General features: G+C 41.6%; 1 protein-coding gene and 1 long non-coding RNA gene across 8 annotated transcripts; both read left to right on the top strand.

Moving 5' to 3' along the window:
- The first annotated feature begins 2387 nt into the window (after positions 1–2387).
- Positions 2388–13438, top strand: Aqp4 (aquaporin 4). 7 transcript variants are annotated; one of them, XM_023713994.1, is made up of 6 exons: positions 2388–2545; positions 2937–3048; positions 5473–5883; positions 6733–6897; positions 7180–7260; positions 10043–13438. In XM_023713994.1, the coding sequence occupies exons 2-6, from the start codon at positions 2995–2997 to the stop codon at positions 10319–10321; spliced, it is 990 nt and encodes a 329-aa protein (XP_023569762.1). In that variant the 5' UTR covers positions 2388–2545; positions 2937–2994; the 3' UTR covers positions 10322–13438. The 7 variants fall into 7 exon arrangements, with proteins under 7 accessions (XP_023569762.1, XP_023569789.1, XP_004623603.1 ...); XM_023713981.1 differs by lacking the exon at positions 2388–2545 and adding an exon at positions 2574–2657 and having other exon boundaries at positions 2940–3048; XM_023713986.1 differs by lacking the exon at positions 2388–2545 and adding an exon at positions 2589–2657.
- A 7-nt stretch (positions 13439–13445) lies between these two features.
- LOC111816484 lies at positions 13446–17570 on the top strand. Its single transcript, XR_002820871.1, has 3 exons — positions 13446–13939; positions 15466–15473; positions 17551–17570. It is a non-coding gene; the product is annotated as an uncharacterized LOC111816484 (long non-coding RNA).
- The last annotated feature ends 2732 nt before the right edge of the window (positions 17571–20302 follow it).

Genomic DNA, 20302 nt, shown 5'->3' with positions numbered 1-20302 from the left:
ACTTCAAGCTCCCAGAAACAAAATCAGTCAACAAGCACAGACCCTCCTGACACCATGAGCCAAAACAAGCTCTTCTTTCCTTGGAGTTGTTTTTCACTGGTATTTTGCCACAGCAACAGAAAGCTAGCACATCCTCTTAAACTCACCAGTACAGTGATGCCAACTCTCATGAGATCTAGGTGTGGATACAGAAAGTTCTACTCAAAAGCTATTACTCATGTACACCAGGGCTCCCCGCACCCATGCTTCCCCCACCGCCAGCCACCACAAGCATTTGACAGCCACTTGCTTCTATGGTCCTAATCTGCCTACATCGCCACAGCTAATCCTTCAGGCAATTTCCATCTCCAGAGAGGAGGAAAGCCAGGCAAGTCACTGGCTATTGTACGGAGCTGGTGGCATTGTGGGAAGATCAGCAATGACATTTCAAGTAGAGGAAGGGTGCTGGGGAATACTAAATATGAAAACTCCCTCGGGCAGATAAAGGGTTAATCCTGCTCAGCTCAAGCCCTCTGCTGAGAGTACTAACAAGTGTGTGAGTTGGTGCAATTAGGGTGGCCCTTCCCTTGATGGGAACAGGATCCCTTAGGAACAGGAATGGGGACTGTCAACACATCAGGCAGAAAAAAAAAGAGTCTGAGAAACTGTGGTAACTAAGTTGTGCTGGCACATTGTGAGGTGGCGACTGGCACGGCCATGCAGAGAATACTAATGAACCCAGGTTGACCTGAGAGGAGAGGGCCCAACAATGTCCCCTACAGCCAGCAGCCCAAGGAGTCTGGTCTTCATGGGTTCCTGTCAATGTGGCACCAAAACAGCACTGGAGCGCTGTAGTGCGTTTCCTTGAGTTCACATGAACTTCGGGTACCATTTTCATAATGTCAGAGAAATTTACACACCCTGTACCTGCCTAGTAAGCCCGTGTTCTCAAAATTATTTTTAAAAAAATGATGTTGCACCTTTTGAAAAAAGTCTCATTCTTAAATCCAAGTGGTCAACAGCTTTAAGAATGAATATGAAACATTTCAAATGTTCTTCATGGCTTCGCATGAATCCCTACCTCCCCTCATCAGAATTTAGTCTGCTCATCAGAGAGCACATTTCAAAAGCGCTGGAGCTCTGCTGCATAGTGATCCGCCTGCAGCCAGGTTCTTAAGAATGAAAATCGTGCTGTCCTTACCCGAGAATGCTAGAAGGAGTAACCAAGTGCCAGTCTGAGGCTCACGTTCAAAGTTTTAACTCCTTGTCCTAAAGAGATCTTCGAACCTTCTCTGAAGTACTCAGATGAGGCCATTTTACAAGCATAATCATCCTTCTCCTCTTTTTCTTTCTTATCATACTTTATTCTGAAAAAATTTAAAATCCCATCTGAAATGAAGTGATTAAGTGAACAGATGGGCGGTACATCGGTAAAATGCGTTGTTACCACTGCTTTCATTGTTTAGTTGACTGGTTCGTTCATAGATACTAATTATATTATTTAAGTCATTAATTAGCATAAAATAAGAGAGCCATGTATATACCATGATGACAGAATATCAAAAACCAAAGAGTATGATTAATCTAGTTCTATACACTGAGTAATTCTTTACAGAAAAATAATAATATTGAATCCCTGACATTGGGAACTAACTTCAGAACCCCTGGAGTTTACCTGACTCCTTAGGCAGCAATGTCTTCGTGAGTTCTCAACAGGTGCCATTGTGCAGGCCCCTACATTGAGGAGAACCCGCCTTTGGTTGATGCCCTGAAATCATTAATAATTTTTTACCAAAGAGTCATTTTTCACTGAAACCAGCAAATTATGCAGTCAGTCCTGTCCCTAGGTTTCCAGATATTAAATTTAACTACAGTTCCCAATAATTTTGTCCCCTTCTGATCTTTTTCTTAAATTTGCTATCTCTTACCTAAAAAATTATTAATAATATAGCATTCAGATGAGTGCCCTGGGGCAGTCTCATTTCCTATATTTCCTGTTTTCCTTTTTTTATTAAACAAATCAATGCCACCTATGCTATAAAAGGAGCTTCGGTTACACGTTGTGTGTATAATGCTTCTTTTGGAATCAAAATCTTCAAATAGAACTCACTGGTTATTTACCACTCAAAATGATGTGCTAAGTCTAGTTCCCAGTTCTCAATCACTGGATGATCTCAATCTGCTTTCTAATACTTGTCCAATTCTGACTACAACATAAAACAAGTTCTCAGCAAGTCCTTGATGAGGAAAAATTCCAATGAAGATTGGGAGAAATCCTCCTTTGCAAAGATGATTGGCTAACGAAACATGATGTAAATAAATCTTTTGCATTCCTCAAATGCCCTGTGTCTATAGTGATCAGGTACAGAGAAGTTATTTCTAGTTCAAATATAACTTAGCCACTGCCACATGGGGCAGAATCTTTCCACCCCTCCACTCCAAAAACCCAATCAGGCGAGTGGCCGTAATCTGACTCCTAGCACACAGGGAGCCGCAGGGCAGGCAATGAGTGCTGCACTCTGGCCAGGGAAGGCATGAGTGATAGACCCGCAGCGAGGCGGTGGGGGTAAGTCCTTCTTTGCCTTAAGGGAACCATGCACACGGCCAAAAGATGAGATTCTTTTATTACAGAACCCTCCGGCTTCTCAGATGGAATGGGGAAGGCAGCTATAGGACAGGTGGGTGGCTCTTTTAAAATCTGGATACTGAACATAGTCAGAAGAGAGGCACAGAGTAGTAGGGAAAAGGGGGGGATGCTTTTTAGCAAAGTCCATGCAGCAAGAGGAAAGGGCTGCATGCAGCTAGGTCTAGCTGTAGTAGTTTTCATCAGAAAAATTATGCCCTCAGCGACCCAGCTGTCCAGGAGGGGATGAAGTGGGTATTCAGCTAGGCAGCAATGTGTCCGGTTCCCTACAACCTGGTCACATCAGCAAATTCCCTTTGTTCTGGGGCAAAAGCAGCAAAACAAATTGTGTCAATAATCTGCAGTCAGTGTGAACGCACAAGAGCACACTGATGACAGTAACGGGGGCCTGGAGAGACGCTGGGCTGAGCCTGCGGAGGCCAAAGGTATGTCCGTGCCAGCAAGCTCGGGGTGCACAACGACAGAGGCTGCTCCCTCTGTCTGCCCTGGAGTAGGACCAGATTCTGTGGATGTTTTAAATGGCTAAAAACATGCCTGAGAAGTCTGTTTGTTTTGTTTGCTTGGGTGTTCTGTTGTTAATATGTCTGCATGGTGAGAATGCAAAGCTGAAAGAGCAACTGGGCTTGGTTTTGTTTTTGGTCTTTTGGGTTGTTTTTTTTTTTTGTTTGTTTGTTTTGGTTTTTTTGTAAATTAGGTGTCTGGAGAGGTAAACAGGTATGGGGATGGGCAGCCAGCAAGCTCCAGGGACACCAGAGAGGGGTGGGGGTGGGGGGTACAGAGGTGTCAGGGAGGATGGCATTGTCCTGGAGCGCCTCCCCTTGGTTGCTGAAAAAGGAGTTTCATACCCAACCGGCCTCCTTTGCTTCCCACTGTCTTCCTTTTCCCACTGAATCAGGCCCCGGCTGACAGCACCAGTAGTAGCACCTTGGCCCTTGCCGTCTGCTGCAGCGTGGGCTGCTGGTGAGTGCACAGGTGCCGGGGGCAACTCCTCCTTCCATTCCTGAGCGCCCTGAGCTCCCTTGCACCCCCTCCCAAACATTTTTAATGTCTCTCCCAGGGCGCCCCGCTCTGAGTGCTGCTTTTGACTCTTTATAGCCTCTTCTTCTAGTGAGTGGCACCCCAGCTGGGGCTTTCATAAATACATGGTGCACTTAGAGTTCACCTGGGCCTGGGAGGAGGGTTGGGGTGCGGTGGCTGCCCACCCCCCCCCAGAGCCAGTCTTTACTTTATCCTGCCACCCTAGCTTGGGCAGAAAAGAATATCTTAAATTTCTTAAAGTACTTAGCTTTTTTTGCCTAAACTTCTGCATAGCCTCTGATCAGAGCGTCTGCTAAATACTCCCTGCCCTCCTTTGCTCCTGTGCGGCCCCAGGTGAAGGTCAGGGGCAGAGGTCTTAAATAATGTTTTAATTGGAGGGTAATTGCCCTCTCAAGGGGAGCTGGGGACTTAGGTACTTCATGCCAGAATGAGCAGGTGGCTTTTTGTTTTGTTGTTTTTGGGGCTTGAACTAAGAACGTTCACACTCAGTTACATCTCAGTATCTCGGGTTTTTTTTGTTTGTTTGTTTGTTTGTTTTTTCTGAGACTGGGTTTGAAGTTTCCTGGGCTGGGCTAAGCTGGGCTTCAACTGGTGCTCCTCCTGCCCCCTCGCTCCCCCCAATTTCTCAGAGCTGTGGAATTACCAGTATGCAAGCACCAGGGCCAGCGATAAATTGACATCAATGTCCCCAGATTCGTTCTTCTCAGCTTCAGATGCACTAAGAAGACAAGAAGACTGGAGGGAGAAGTGTCAATGGTGCCTTGTGCCTTTCTGCCCTGCTTCCCAGTCCCAGCTGACCATACACACACACACACACACAGCCCCCAAGAAGATGCACACTGTCCTCCCCGCCCAGGTCCCCACAGGGGAATACCGAAGGAAGCCTGGAGAACAGCCCTGCGCTCACAGGATGGCTCCCTGCCACATCTCACCTGTCCCAGCCCCCCTGCCCTCACCCTACGCCACCCACTAAGAGCCCTTGGGGGTGAGCTGCGGGGGGGGGGGACGACGACGACACACACCAAGGGTTGAGAGGAAGAGACAGCTGCCTTTTCTGACTGGCGCTTCTAAAGCATCCCTTAACCCCTGCTCCCCGCAACCCCGGGCCCCTATGTCCACCCTGCAGCGTTCTTGTGCTCAGCAGCCCCGTGCGAACCCACCAGGCTCCTCTGAGGCCGCAGGGCAGTGTACCCTGCGGGCCAGCTCCCGGGCTCCTCCTGCTGGCGTCGCCCCCTCCTGGCACGGGGAAGAAGGCACAGGCGTCCGCCCCAGCTGAGGTCCTCTCTGTGACTTTACTTTCCTAAAAGACAGCTCGGCTCCCTCTAAGCCCACACTCTGCTTGTGGTGGGGGAGTGGGGGAGGACAAACCCCTTTTCAGAATGGACCCTGTTGAAGCTACACAGTACAAAACTGAAAAAGACCAGTCTGCTTTATGACTTGATTTTCAAAATGTAAATGTCATTTAAAAAAAAAAAAAAAAAAAGGTCCACAAACTTCAAAGCTTGCTCTAAGGAAAATGACCACCAGGTCTATATGATTGAAACATTTTCTTTTCTAGGGATAGCTGGGATAACTGTACAGTGAAACTGGGTGATTTGTGTATATTAAGTCAAAGGACACTAACGTAACACCCTGGCTACAGCTAAGGCTTTGCAGAGCGTTCTTTCTTGGTTTGCAAATAATGCTCGGCAATGCCTCCCCAGCAGTCCCAGAAGTGGAGAGCTGGCCCCCTTCCTCCAAGCCCTTGAATCCTGCAGTGGGAGGGCTGCTTTGGTAGCTTCTGATGCAGATACGCTTTTCTTTTCAGCAAGTGTGGACCCTTGTGTACCAGAGAGAACATCATGGTGGCTTTCAAAGGAGTCTGGACTCAAGCGTTCTGGAAGGCTGTCACTGCAGAATTTCTGGCCATGCTTATCTTTGTCCTGCTTAGCCTGGGGTCCACCATCAACTGGGGTGGAGTGGATAAGCCCTTACCTGTCGACATGGTTCTCATCTCTCTCTGCTTTGGACTCAGCATTGCCACTATGGTGCAGTGCTTCGGCCACATCAGTGGCGGCCACATCAACCCCGCCGTGACAGTGGCCATGCTGTGCACGCGGAAGATCAGCATTGCCAAGTCTGTCTTCTACATCGCGGCCCAGTGCCTGGGGGCCATCATAGGAGCTGGGATACTCTACCTGGTCACACCCCCCAGTGTGGTGGGAGGCTTGGGAGTCACCACGGTAGTCTCTTACACTCTTCTTTTCGGACTAGGATTCACTCGAGCTTGCCCACAGATGACTAAATGGTATCCTGGTAGCCTTGAAGGAGTCTTAAAATTGCTAATTTATTCACAGAAATTTTTTATGATTCTTGAGAGAGTGAAAATTGAGTCTGGCAACATCAAAAACCTTCATAGGAAACCATTGTTTGCTCTGGAAAACTGACTAAGTCTAGTCGGCTCCAAGTGCTATCTGAGTTTTTCCTCCCTTTCCCATTGTAGTAACTATTCTATGTATTTGTCACAATTATTTTTTACAATTATTTGCTCATCAACAGAAAACACAGTTGGATTTCTTTTCATGCTCACCAAATTTAACATGACCTACATAAAGGATTACACTAAACAGATTGATATTTGACCTTAGCTCTTCACGGATTAGGAATATTATTAACTGAGTTTCAGAGTTGATATAAACACACACACACACACACACACACACACACACCACAATTTAAATTTTAATTGGGATGCATATTAATTTCAACCTAATTAAAGAATTTAATCGCTGCCTAATAAAATCATAAGTCTCTTAAGAAAGTTTTAGAAGTGCAACAGTGGCACATTTAGCTTCCTTGACAGAAAGTGGAATTCAGCATAAAATGCTGCTTGGTCATTGTAAAAGTAATTATCTATGAAAATCCAAAATGAATATTCCTTCTTTTGGAAAAAAAAAGAAGAAGGTCTGGGGGTTTCAACGATGGGTAGTGAGAAGACTTAATTATTACTTTCCATACCGATAAAATATGTCTGCTGTAATGATAGGCTGTCACAGATATGTGGTTCAGATGGAGTGTTCTTCTCTCTTCAGGTTCATGGAAATCTTACTGCCGGTCATGGTCTCCTGGTAGAGCTGATAATCACGTTTCAGTTGGTGTTTACTATTTTTGCCAGCTGTGATTCCAAGCGGACTGATGTCACTGGCTCCATAGCTTTAGCAATTGGATTTTCAGTTGCAATTGGACATTTATTTGCAGTAAGTTTCCCAACCCATTTAAATAATGATCCATCCCATTTACCCTCACCCTAGTGCTGGCCCGACGCTGCTGTGTGTCATAGCCATGGCTCTTTGGCCTCCAGACATGTCTGTTCATCTTAGGTACTCATTTTGCTCACTGCATGATGAGCACGTGTGTTTGGCTCCTAACAGCTTGAGATTTCGCTGATCTGTCAAATAATGATTGTACATGGCAATGAATGACATGTGTTAGAGGTTCTCTTTCAGCAATGTCTGAAATTTTCTTTTTTTTTTCCATAGATCAATTATACTGGTGCCAGCATGAATCCAGCCAGATCCTTTGGACCTGCAGTTATCATGGGAAACTGGGAGAACCACTGGGTAAGCATCAGGCTGATAGTTCCTTTTGCCTTCCACTTAAAGACTGTTATCCATGAGGCTTTTTTTAACTACTTCACTCACTAGTTTCTGCTGCATTCTCCCAACCTTGACTCTTACTTTATTACAGCTTTCATAAAGACTAGAGAAACTCTATCACAAATACACTGCAAAACTTTTCACATTATATCTGTTCTGGGCCTTTGGTAGTAGTCTTTGTTGTCATTGTTTTTTTAAGCACTAGTCCAGGCACGTATCTGACAGACTGCAGCAGAATACTTGATACATGGGGGTTGCCTGGATGGAACAAATCAAGGTCAGGATGGAGCAGTGAATGTGGTGTTTAAATAATTGAAAGGAAAGCCTTCCCAACATAACAGAAAGTAAACTTGTAAAAGAAAAAGAAAAAAGACCTAAAAGCATAGTCTGTAGCAAAAATATTTCTTGGTTACAGAAGCATGACCCAATTAATAGTGTGTGGGTTGGAAGCATTTGAGCAGCAGATGGTGTGGAATAAATGGTGCAAATGTTTATGGTATGATCACCATAACTGGAGCTGGAAAAATAAATGACTACAAGAAAAGGCCCACTTTTTGGTCACAGGCCTAAGCTGCTTATCAATGAGGTAGCAGTGCTTCCAGAGAGTGGTGAATTCCATCTTTAACTATCACAATCTATTTTACTGACCAAACTCCACCCACTCAATTTATGTTTCAAAAGATTTGCCACATTAACCAAAATGGAATTTTGCAGACAGAAGTTTAAAGTGACAAAATTGAAATTGAAGGAAAATTCTTGTCTTGTTGATTAGCTCGAAGATTCCTCCCTATTATTTTCTAACAAATTTAATTTTCCTAGAAATAAATGTTCATTGAGAAGCAATGATTATACAGTATTTAAAATTAAAAAAACACTTGTAGCTAGACAACATAGTAGAAATATCAAAATATTGTGATTTTTATATGACATTCTAGTTTCCTTTATATGTCTACATATTTTTCTACTTTTAGCAACAGAAAATCCTTACCTTTATAAATGTTTAAAGTTATTTTAAAATATACATGATGTTGCTTTGGAATAGCAACTTGGCAGTGAGCTTGTTTATTTTTGAAAGCAGCACCTACTGTGCCCTTCTCAGATGTATTAGAGAAAGATAGCAATTATTTAATCATCTCTCTTTTCCTTTCTGGGGTTTAGATCCTGTAGAATAGCAATTTAGTAAGATCTTTCAAAAAAAATCAGAAAGCAAACATTTAGAGAAAGGCTCTTGTTTCTTCTTGGAAAGAGAAACCCTCCTACTGGTTCATTTCTGTTCAAGACAACAAGCTTAGTTCTGTCAGTCACTCTGACAATGGAATGGCTAAAGGATGTTTGCTCAACTTTGACTTAACATGTAAATTTTCTTTAAATTTTACAATAAAGATGTTTAGTGTGATTTGTTTCCAGAGGGTGTTTTAAGCAATAACATTCATCAGAATTTTTCTCAAATGGGAGAAGTGTAGCATAGCGAAAAACAGTCAAATGGCTCAAAAGGGAGGACTGAAGTTAGGCAGACCTAAATCCTAGCTTGACCACTTTCTAAGCCTGAAATCTTCAAAGAGCTTCTTGCTATATCAAGGTGTGAGTTTTCTTATCCATAAAATAGAGTAATAGTGGCATCTATCTCAAAGGTGGCTGCTAGGACTAACGGATCTAATACAAGAGGAGAGCCAAGTGTGACTAGTTCAGAGAATCTTAATAAACATTTTTATTTCCCAGATCAATCTTTTGAATTAGTATATGATACTCTATAGTATATTTGTGCTCAAAACTACATGTTATAGTTTACTAAAACTCAAAACTTAGCTTATTCTAGGTGCATAAGTGACATGATTAAAACTCTCATTTATTGAAATCCTATGGAATTTCAATCAGTTGAATCTTTATGGATGATAATTAGCCATCAATCATAAATCCAATACATTTTTTTTTCACCACGTCACCGCTTAGAGGAAAACTGCAACAAGAGAAATAAACAAAACACAGGTTTTAAACTAGAGTCAAGCCACCAAATTTTAAAGAGAAAAAGCATGCATCATAAAGAAAATAATCACTTATAGCCATCCTAGCCACATACATCTTTAAATTTTCAAAGAAGTGGAGACTGTGGCTGTAAATTAGGAACTGTTCAGCGCTTTACAAGTGTTATTTTGCCTTCATATCTGTAAAGTATGTTTAATTTTAACCCCTACATTGCCATTGAGGAGACTAAGATAAAGGAAGTAAAGTGACCAATAGAGGCAGTCACAAAGCTGCTAAGTAGTAGAGGTGGGAGACCAGGGATCATGTGGTACTAAATATAAGAGCCCCAAAATGATAAGTTCTATGTGGCCCTGATTATGCATAAAACCAAACTAGGCTGGCAATATTGAATCAGTGAAAGAAGTGTGCTCCACAAATTCTTTTTCTTTTTTATTTTGGTTCAACAATTCTTCATGTTTGCTTAACTTCATAGTTCCACCAAAGAGGAGCTATCTTTATGTTAAAAATTATTGGAAAATTGAAAAATGTAATCAATTAAAAGAGGAAAAGGGAAGGAACAATCCTTTCTTATTTCCTGTTCTAATGCTATTTAATAACTTATGGCTCTCTGGTGTGGATTCGGTATATTCTCTCATCTCCTAATTGCCCTGTTTTCCGTGTATGACATAAGTGCTCTTAATTTACTGCACTAAATCCTATAATCATGAGTTGTTCAGTGAAATAGCTTTCCTTTAATATTCGTCTGCTTGGACCCTTCCTCCAGATATACTGGGTCGGACCCATCATAGGAGCTGTCCTCGCTGGTGGCCTTTATGAGTACGTCTTCTGTCCAGATGTTGAACTGAAACGTCGGCTTAAAGAAGCTTTCAGCAAAGCTGCCCAACAAACCAAAGGGAGTTACATGGAGGTGGAGGACAACAGGAGCCAGGTGGAAACCGAGGACTTAATTCTGAAACCTGGAGTGGTGCATGTGATCGACATTGACCGGGGTGAGGAGAAGAAAGGGAAAGACCCATCCGGAGAGGTGTTGTCTTCGGTATGACTAGAGGATAGCACTGAGAGCAGACGAGATTCCTTAGAACAGTCCTCAGATTTCCTGCCACCCATTAAGGAAACAGATTTGTTATAAGTTAGACACACACAGGTTTACCATTTCTCCTACTATTCTGTCTAAGCAATCCATATTTCTCTCTTACCAAGGAGGAAAGAAAGAAACCCATTGTGAATTTCAAATCTAAAACAGACTTCTTGTTAAACTATCCCCAAAGCAAATATAAACGTAGTCTATCTACTTTCCTTTTATTGATGACCAATTTGAAAGATGTGTTAAGATTTGATTAAGTCTTGTCCTACCAAACATAGAGACAAATCTTTCAGTTTATTCTCCTCTGTGAGGAACTGGGTGTCACAGATGATACTGGTATTTGAATATGTGTTCCATTGAGTCAAGCTTAACAATGACAAAATGCAGTATGCCGCAGGTCGTGCACCTTCAAAAGAAGAACTAGTAAGTCCTCTCATAACCAATCCCTTCCTTAGAGACTACCTCTGCAAAAGAATATGCGCTATGGTCATCTTTCATCTTTCATCATCAACTGTTTCCATATTTGTCAAATATCCAACTTTCAACCCCAACTCCAATTTATTATGATTCTGTTTCTTCCTTGATATGCAAGATAATATGGGCTAAAGTCCAGAAAATTGGTAACTATATTTATTAGTTCCTCCTCCTAAAAAGACATCTAAATCACTAGGGATACCTACTAAGATTCAAGACAAATACACAGGAAATTTTATAATGGGTGGGAGAAAAGTTACCATCAAGCAAAAAGCACAAGAAAAAGGGAATTCTGTATCTGGCATCAAATGGCCGCTCTGTTTTCAGTGCATATCCTCAAATGCATCACACAAAGTTAACAGACTAAGCTTTTAACCATGTAACCACTTTGCATTTTTTTTAATTTATTGGCAAAGCTGGGGGATTTGTGCACCTGTAACTTTCGTTATCTATACTGAAACATTAGGTGAGACTTCATTTTTGCAGTCAGAACTTCTACTTGATTAAAGACTTTGTTGGCCTTTAAGCCCTGCTCGCTCTAGAAGGTGCAATCGTGTTCTGCAGAGTCCCCACCTGCACTGCTCTCTGGCTTTTTTGACATTTGTTGATCTTTACTACAAATGTAATGGTATTTGAGCAAACTGAAATGTGTGACAGACAAGGCAAGCTATGGTTGAGGCATAAAAGGGAGATGACATCCACTCTTTTCAAACCTGTTTAAAAAGATATTGTATGTGACGCAGCCTGATTTTGAAGTGTTTTGTTACCCTGGTATATTTGTTAAAGTAGCTTGTGCTCTCTGCACTGCTTTGCCTTTTGTCAGCAGAATGTTCTGGAAACCCCCAGTTTCTATCTGTCCTAACTGTCTAGTCTGGCCTTTATCTTAGACAAAGAGCTGCTGCAAATGTCAATTTGCAGGACAAAAGCTAGTAGTCGGAAAAAGTGAATCCCCAGCATTGCAAGGAGCAGACATGTCACTAGCTGGTCATCAAAGGCTTTCTTCTCCCCGGCACATTTCCCGCTGTGTGTCACTTCTTAGTGGTGTTGGCAGTTGTGTGTGTGCGGCAGCAAGATAAAGGACCATTATTAAACCTGATTCTCTTCGGTGCTAGGAGAGGAACGGTGTGCGCGAGTGCGCGGATCTTGGGCTCGCCACACCAGGGTCACTGGGGTCTTCACGTATTTTATGGCAGGTGCCTACAGCCTGGGCCCTGCGTCACCGGTGCATCCACGGCGCTGCTGCACAGTGACGCGGGCCGCTTCCTGAGGGACGGCGTCTGTAGAAACTACGGGGCGAACCTGCTGGGGTGGTTTGTGGCCTTTATTTCAAATATTTGCACAATGTTCCACTAAACGCTTGAGATCGAGGGATGCTTCAGTTCAAAAAGTGACAAGGGCCCTCAGCAAGCTTGTCAGTTCAAAGCTAAGCTTAGCGAAAAGGCAAGCGTTCAACACATTTCTGAGCATACAGGCTTAGCCTCATCTTCGTTCTGTTGTGTGGTTCACTTCATGTGCACTCACTTTTACATTCACTTCCAATGATAGCAGTCAATAAATCAAAGGTTTTTTAAAAGTGAACAATGCTGTAGCTTGTTTCTCAGCACCCAGCAGAGTGCTGGGCACATAGTAGGTATTCCAAGCAAATGTGTTAGTAAAAACATAGAAATCTCATTTGGGATTTAAAAATAGAAATAATGTTTTAATTCTTATTTTGTTCAACATTTGATAAAAGGCATGATTTGCAAGTACCATTAAAGGGAGGCATTAAATGTAAAAATCATAAAACATATTTTTGCATTTGACTCTTTTGGGGGCATGGAGTGGATGGAAGCTTCAGCACTCTTTTCTTTCTGCGTAAGAGACAACACATTTTGTATTTCACTCAAGGCTCTGCCAGTAAAAAGTAATGAAATTGTACCTTTCTAATGACATCTATGCAGCAGGGGTCTATTGCCTGGTGGATGGCACCAAATTATCCAAGTGTATTAGGAGACCAGGGCTTTTTTCTTTAATCCTTTCTTATTAATGAAGTGCATAGTGCTGCTCCCAGGAGACGGCAGCAGACGGATACACAGAGAAGAGATCAGAGAGGAAAAACCAGGAAGACATAAATGAATTACGCCCAGTCGTAGAACAATGCCAACTGGCTCTTCCCACAGAAAGAGTGCGCAAACACCCCAAAATTGCGGGGTGGCCCCTCCTCTGAAGATGCATGTGGTCAAAATAGTACACGAGGGAAAGAATCAATTTTTAAGTTTAAACAAAGGATTTTAGGGCTCAGGCAAGCACAGGGACCGAGGTTCAGTCCCCAGCACCCCATGCTGCTCCGGCTCTGCTCTTGTGTGCACCGAGCCAGCCTCTGAGACTGGGCGTGGAGGCGCATGCCTGTAATCCCAGTGCTGAGGAGGCTGAAAGTGAGCGTCAGTAGGAGTCGGAGCTGTGTAGTGAGACCCTGTACCAAATACATTTTTTTAAAAAAATCATAGAATGTAGACCCTTAATTTTCCAGGAAGCCTCACCTTTTTATACTGGAAGAAAATATTTTCTGGGGGCCGGGGAGATGGCTCAGTGGAATAAACACTTCCCTGACAAGCGCAAGGGCCTGAGTTCAATGCCCGGTTCCGCAAAAAAAAAAAAGGAAAAGAAAATATTTTATGGAATCTAAATAGTTAACAAATTTCAGGGGCCTGCACTGTGTTTGAACACTTTCTTAAATTTTCATGTTTCCTGTGATCTAAGTTTTTCGTACTGTAGCTCGTAGATCCCAGCTCTAGCTATTGTTCAGTGTTGACTGTCCTACAAGGAAATTACACATATTTGGAAAACATACACGATGGAAGCCAGCTGTCTAAAACATTAGAGGCCTGACTCCAAACAGAATATTCTTCTAGGCCATAATTCAGGCCACTCATGTTTAAACTCAGTAATGACAGGGAAATTCCAAAACAGAGGAGCAAATTCAAATGCTAAATTTAATCCTGATAAGGGGGTTTGTTGCAATATATTGACTCTATCCCTCACATTATGAGCATGTGACAGAGAAATAGCCTTTGTGACAACTGAGAATGACAGTCTGAGCTGAATAGACAACTTTATTGATATGTATCAAATAAGTGCTACATAGCACTAGCAATGAACACTGGATTGAAGAGCAGTTATAGTGTTACCCACTTGAGTTGAAAATCAAAGGACTAAAAAACACACCTACTTATATAAAGCCATTAGAATGTATTTCCAGCTTCTCTTCAGGATTAATTAAATAAACATGCAATTTGTGAAAATATATACACAATTATTTATCATTTTTATGTTCCGAATAATAATAAAATTGCAATTCATGATAAACCAGGGAGAATAAACTGAACATATGGTTCTATTCACAATTATTTATTAACTGAAATGTTATTCCAACATTAGAGTTGATGTTAAAGAGATTTAAGCTGTAATGTCTAATATTTGGAATAATCTATTAAGGTATTAGCATTGTGGTTGATTTCCATGAATTATGTTACGTCTCGTACAGCTAAGCTTATGCAAATAAACTTCAGAACATCTTTAAAGGTAAACATTGTGCTTGATTATGTTCAAAATTCCCTTGCAGTTTTTGTAAATGGGAGCTTATGAACTTCCTTTGGGATGAACAGGAGGTTTAGGTTTCTGAATAGAATCAACACCAAATGAAATGATGATGGAATCCATGAAATCAAAAGTATGTTTGAGAGCCTGCAAAGTATTCACTGTGGTAGGCTTATGGAGACGGTGAAAATTATGTATTCCCGGGCTTGGTTTAGAATGTTCACACCCATGCAAAATGGGCCATAAAATAGCAGATATCGTTATTGTGAGTCTGAAAGTAAAGGCCCCAAACAGCTGGGCCTGGCATTGCTAAATAGATGATCTGTCCTTAGGGCATTCGACAGATTCGGCCTACTCAGATGGATAATGTGGGTTCAGTGAGCACAGCCTCACTCTGCTGGCTCCTTGTTTGAGGGCCTGCTCGATTTTGAGAGGTTCTAGACACTCAGTGCAGGATTAAGGACAATCATGTGTGTATTATGAAACTTACCCCACTGAGGGCGAATGATCACTTAGAAGCCAGGTAAATATATTTTTCCACAGCATTGGTTACACTGCAGTGAAATGATTTGTGTGGCTATCTGTCTCCTCCACTAGATTCTAAACCCATTAAGGACTAAGACTGTGTCTTACATATTCTACACCCGTACTCATCCCTACCACCACTCCTAGGCATGGAAAAGAGGCTTGACACTTTACTTAATAAGTGCCTGCTGTAAGGACCCAAAAAAATTAATTAGTATCTTACAATCATGAAGAAAGGCTACAAAGCATTATTCAATCCAGTTGCTTTTGGCTGCAGAGTTGTATGTGAAATGTTTGAATTCTTATAGTTTCAGGTAGGAGCCTGAAATTAGCTCAAACACTAAAGAAAAAGACAAATGCACACAAAGAATGAAACACTAATTGGATTTCCAAAATTTATACCTAAAGTGTGAGCAACAAGACATGTTTTCATTACTATATTTATACAATGGCCAGATGTTAGATGAAATTGGGCTCAATGAGTATCTCAGCAAGAAAAATATTTTAACAAGCATAGAAAGCTAGAGATATAAATGTCAGCCTGCTTTTAGATAATTATCCCACTGGAAAAATGTCCAAAACAATATGTCACCTGAATTAATGGTTGTTTGTTTGTTTTTATTTTCCACTCCTTCATTATTTCAGCTTAGGAAAATATCAAGGACTCTAAAAAGCTGAGTTAAATTCTTCTACCTCCACATGTTAAAAATCTCTAAGCAGCTGGCACCTGGAGGTTTATAACCTTTTTGTACATCACAGTAATAGTGCCCAGTAGCTCTAAAATGGGTAAAAACATAAATGTATGTATGCGTGGCTGACAAAAGAAACCCTCCGCTATTTAGGTATTAGGGTCATTTGTAAGCAAGGAAAATCATAGCCTGGACTCCTTCTTCTCTTTAAAGGATCATTTTCCACAGATGAGACAGAGATTTATGAGAACACTAGTCACAGACAAGAAGGAAGGATTTTATTTTTAATGTATGTTGTACAGGGTCTTACTATGCAGCTTGGACTCATAGTGATTCTCCTGTTTTTAACCTCCCTAGTGCTAAGATTACAGGCGTGTACCACCACGCCAGGTCTCAGTGGTGGCTCAGTGTGCCTGGGGGCAGGGCTAGTGTGGCATGTGGTGCTGGGGATCAAACCCCAGTCCCTGCGCTTGCCTAAGCAGGTGCTTAGTCCATTGAGCTACGTCACTGGCCCAGAAAGAAGAATATTGAATAATTAGAATAATTATTAATTGTGAGTGCATATGTATGGGATCTAGAATTTAAACATTGTTCTCAACCATTTAATCTTCAAGGCTTATTATAAGGTAGATCTCACTCTTGTCCATGTCTGAAAAGATGAGCAAACCAAGCATCAAGGGAATCAGATACAAGCTGGAGACTTTGTTCAGAGGTTGAATTCTTGCATATGTGTAAGACTTTGGGTTTGATCTGCATACTGCCAAAACAAAATCACAGTAATTAAGAGGAATAAGCAAATTTCCCAGAAGATCCTATCTAGTAGTAGAGCAGAAGCTGAATCTCATATCCCAATTAATTCCAATTCCTCACGTGCTCTGTATAATTTCCCATCAGCCAGATTCCCCTTCAGTGACACCCGCATCTTCAGACTCGGACTCAGTGCACCACACCACCGCAGGGCAGAAAATTAAGTACTGCAGACCTGGAGAAAATATAGGCCTTGGATAAGGTCTCAGCAAAGAGAATAGGGTTGCCTGCTATTGTGGGTTTACTTGGTACTTCAGATAATTTAGGGGAATTTTGGTATCATTTTTCTTAAGAAAATATTATCAAGACCACTACGTACTCGATCCAGAAATACCAAAGTTGAGGAATTACTGCCAAGATACCATTACTGTCTCCTGTGTCCAACCTTAGTGACTGGCTCAGCTTTCACTGCTCAGCGCTCGCTCTGCACTGGTTCTGTGCCCTGTGCAGTTTGCTGTTTTCTCACCAGAACCTGCCAGAGGAGTTGCTGCAGTTATCCCTGTTTTACTTCACTGAGGACACCAAAGCTTAAGCCTGAGTGACCGATTAAAAGTCATGGCGCTCCTGCGGGTAGAGGTTGGGCTTGCCCCCGGGCGGTCTGTCCCCAGTTCTCTGCTGGTAGCTGTTGCCTCTTGGCTGTGGTGCTTCCGGCTAGCTCCAACTTTCATTATCTGCCTTTCGCAAGCCTTTGATTTTTCATATCCAGTCAAGATTGCGACATACTGGAACTTAACTTCTCTGTTGTTCCCGACCCAATCTCTTACTATCGTTTTGACCACCTCTGAAGGAGGATTTAAGCATTCAAGGGCAAATGCCACAAAGATAAATCAGCTAAGCCTACAAAGTAATTCTAAAAGAGACTTTGGCCAAAAAAATTTTCTTCTGTGAGCCAGAGGAAGAAAACGCATACCTCCCATTATTTTAGTCAAAATTAACGCTTTATCTAGTCTGACAATTTCTTTTTGCTAGTCACTGAGGGTTCGTCCATCATCCCAATTTTAATTATCAGTATATATTTTAATCCACAGTTACCTGTCAGTTACCCAATCCACATATACTTGAGTACCTATTTTGTTCAGGAATCCACAGAAAATTTTAATTAAATGTCTTCATCAGATATATATTTAATGAAATATTATTAAGGGAGTCTGGAAATAGGACCCAGCAATAATCTGAGCTACCACATGTCACCTACCCTAAACAAGCCTATAATTACAAGACTGCTTTTGAAAAAGCTGGAAAAATATAAAGGTTTGTTTGAATGGACAAAATCGTATTATTGTCACACTGGCAACAGCCTTGGAAAATAATTGGCTATAATGACCAATGCTAATGTTTTTCCTTCAACAGGAGAGGAAAGATTTGTATGTAGAAAATGAAATTTAATATACCTGTTTCTGCCTTGTTTCTAAAATACAGAATTGTAGCTTATGTCCCCAAATAATCTGACTCCAGCCTAATAGCAGAAGACAAAAAGCACAGAAGTAAATATTTTAAAATACTTTACCAAGGACTGCAGAAATCTATTTACTAAAACTTTGGGCTTTCAGAGGAGAAAGTAAAAGAAATGAAAGAGGAGGAAGGAGGACACTAGAAAGGGTCCCCCGGCTCTCCCACCTGCCTCTCCCCGCAGGAATCTCTGAAACAGCAGCTGTCCCTGCACAATTTAGAAAAATCCCTAGGCTGACTTTGGGAGCTCTTGTCCTCCTGCACTGTAATTAGAGGGCCCCAGAGACAATTGGCCTGTGCATCCTCTTTGACAAACCTAAGCCCTTATCTCCACTGAACTGTCAAAATGTCAGGCCAAAGAGAAGTAGATCCTTCCTGCGGAGTGAAAGGCCCTACTGAATCTTGATTTTCAACAGGGAATTCAAAATAAAAGCAAGATCTCCCTACTTCTGTCAAGAAAACAGGTCTCTAAAATTTCTCCTTTAAAAAAAAAAAAAAGTGAGCCTCAAATCTCAGCTCGTGGCTCCTGGAAATACTTCACCGTATTAAGCTGCTCCAAGATTTCAATGTCAAAACTTATCACAAAGCACTTGACTTTTATCTTATTGTTCCAAATGCTGATGTTATGGAAACAGTTGGACCAAAGGAGACAAATGTGCTGAGATTTCTTCAGTGACCTGCAGCAAGGAAGAGTTGAGGAATACCGACAGAGCATATTCAGCCCTGTGGTGTCAGTCTATTGTGGTTAAATCATTCATATTCTTTGAACTCTAATAAAAAAATTCTCATCAAACAATGATGACATTTTCATCTCATCAAAGTTTAATCACAAGAGTATTGTAATTTTGATTTTCTTCACCTCAGTTCAAATTGAAAGTAATTGTTGGATGTCATTTTAATTCTTACCATTATAGCCATTCTTACATGTTTTCCCACACATTATTGAGCCCATTTTGCTCTCTAAGAGGCATGCCATCTTTGCCTATCATTCAGGCAGATTCAGCATAATTTTGTCACCTACTTACAAACAGCACACTCATGGATCATTTTAAAATACGTTTGAGATAGCAATACAGGTACAAAGAGTCTTCTTCAAAACACTGAGAGACAGCAGTGGTGATAAATTATGACGAGTGAATTATTTGATGTTGAGAACCCACTTAATTGCCTTACTTTTTGATTGTTTCAAAAATTAGCAACCTTCAGAATAATTGGTTTTAAAATGCATTGAAGTAGAGAGGCAAATACAGGCTTGTATAATCTTGCATTGTCATTTGGAATAAACTTTGTTGTTCATAGTAAAGGTCTGCGCTGAGTTGAGATAGAGCCAGTGGCCTCTCCCTGAAGACAGCAGAGGAGTCCTAACCACCACTTGTGGGGACATATGGAGAGCCAGTGTGTAGTCATATCTTCATAGCTATAATAAAGCCCAGAACGATGTACTATTCCTCATGGGTTCAGAGATCTCACTCGATGGCAAGTCGGTTCCACTGTTCAGGGGCTCTAGCAAGGTGGAAACTTTACAGTAGATTGTTCAACTGCTGGAGACCAATAAGGAGAGAGAGAAAGACAGACAGACAGACAGACAGACAGACAGAGATAGAGAGAGAGAGAGATAGACTGGACAATACGTATCATTCTGTGATCTCCTCCAGCTAGGCTTTACCTCTTAGAATTTCTTCTACCTCCTAATAACACCACCACCCAAAAAACAAGATTTCAACACAGGAACTTGGGAGGATGTCTTAGTTACTTTTTCCTCATTGCTGGGACAAATACCCAACACCCAGAATTAAGGCAGGAAAGGTTTATTTAGCTCACAGTTAGTGGAGGTTTGAGTCCATATTCACCTGGCTCCAAGGCAGAGTGACACATGGCAGAGGGGAGCCATTCATGGTGGTGAAAAACAGCAAAGACTAAAGGGGGGGCAGCAGGTTTTTGGGGTGTGTGTGTGTTTGTTTTTGCTTCAGAGAAGGACGAGCACTCAGTCCAAGAGAATCAACCCCCATGAGGCTCACCCAGTCAGAGGACAGGGGTTGGTATCCTCTGTGGATTTTCTCCAGGATCCCTGCAAATTCCAGAATCTTCAGATGCTCAATCTCCTCGCATAAAATGATATTATATTTTCATGTAACCTGCCCGTATCTTCCATATAATTTAAATAATTTCTAATACCAACTATAATATAAATACTTTGCAAATAGCTATTCCATAGTTCTAGGTAACAAGAACATACAAAGGCTGCATATGTTCAGTAAAGAAGCAATTTTTTTCTTCTTTGTTTTTTTCCCATAATTTTATTGATTAACAAATAGCAATCAGACAGTTTCAAATCAAATTGGTAGGACAGTTTCAATAATTAACACATTGCATACATTCTTTCTAGTGGTTAATTGCTGTACAAGATGCAGACATGATA

This window comes from Octodon degus, unplaced genomic scaffold, assembly GCF_000260255.1.
Source record: "Octodon degus isolate 3935 unplaced genomic scaffold, OctDeg1.0 scaffold00003, whole genome shotgun sequence".
In the NCBI taxonomy this organism is placed as follows: Eukaryota; Metazoa; Chordata; class Mammalia; order Rodentia; family Octodontidae; genus Octodon; species Octodon degus.
The sequence above is the reverse complement of the archived record's forward strand: the minus strand, read 5'-3'. Positions and strand labels throughout refer to the sequence as shown.

What these genes read in the sequence shown, in the direction of transcription:
- Aqp4 (XM_023713994.1), top strand. Translation starts at nt 2,995, where the DNA reads ATGACAGTAACGGGGGCCTGGAGAGACGCTGGGCTGAGCCTGCGGAGG. An exon ending in GAGGCTTGGGAGTCACCACG is followed by an intron (nt 5,884 to 6,732) that starts GTAGTCTCTTAC and finishes TTCTCTCTTCAG; the next exon opens with GTTCATGGAAATCTTACTGC. An exon ending in GAAACTGGGAGAACCACTGG is followed by an intron (nt 7,261 to 10,042) that starts GTAAGCATCAGG and finishes CCCTTCCTCCAG; the next exon opens with ATATACTGGGTCGGACCCAT.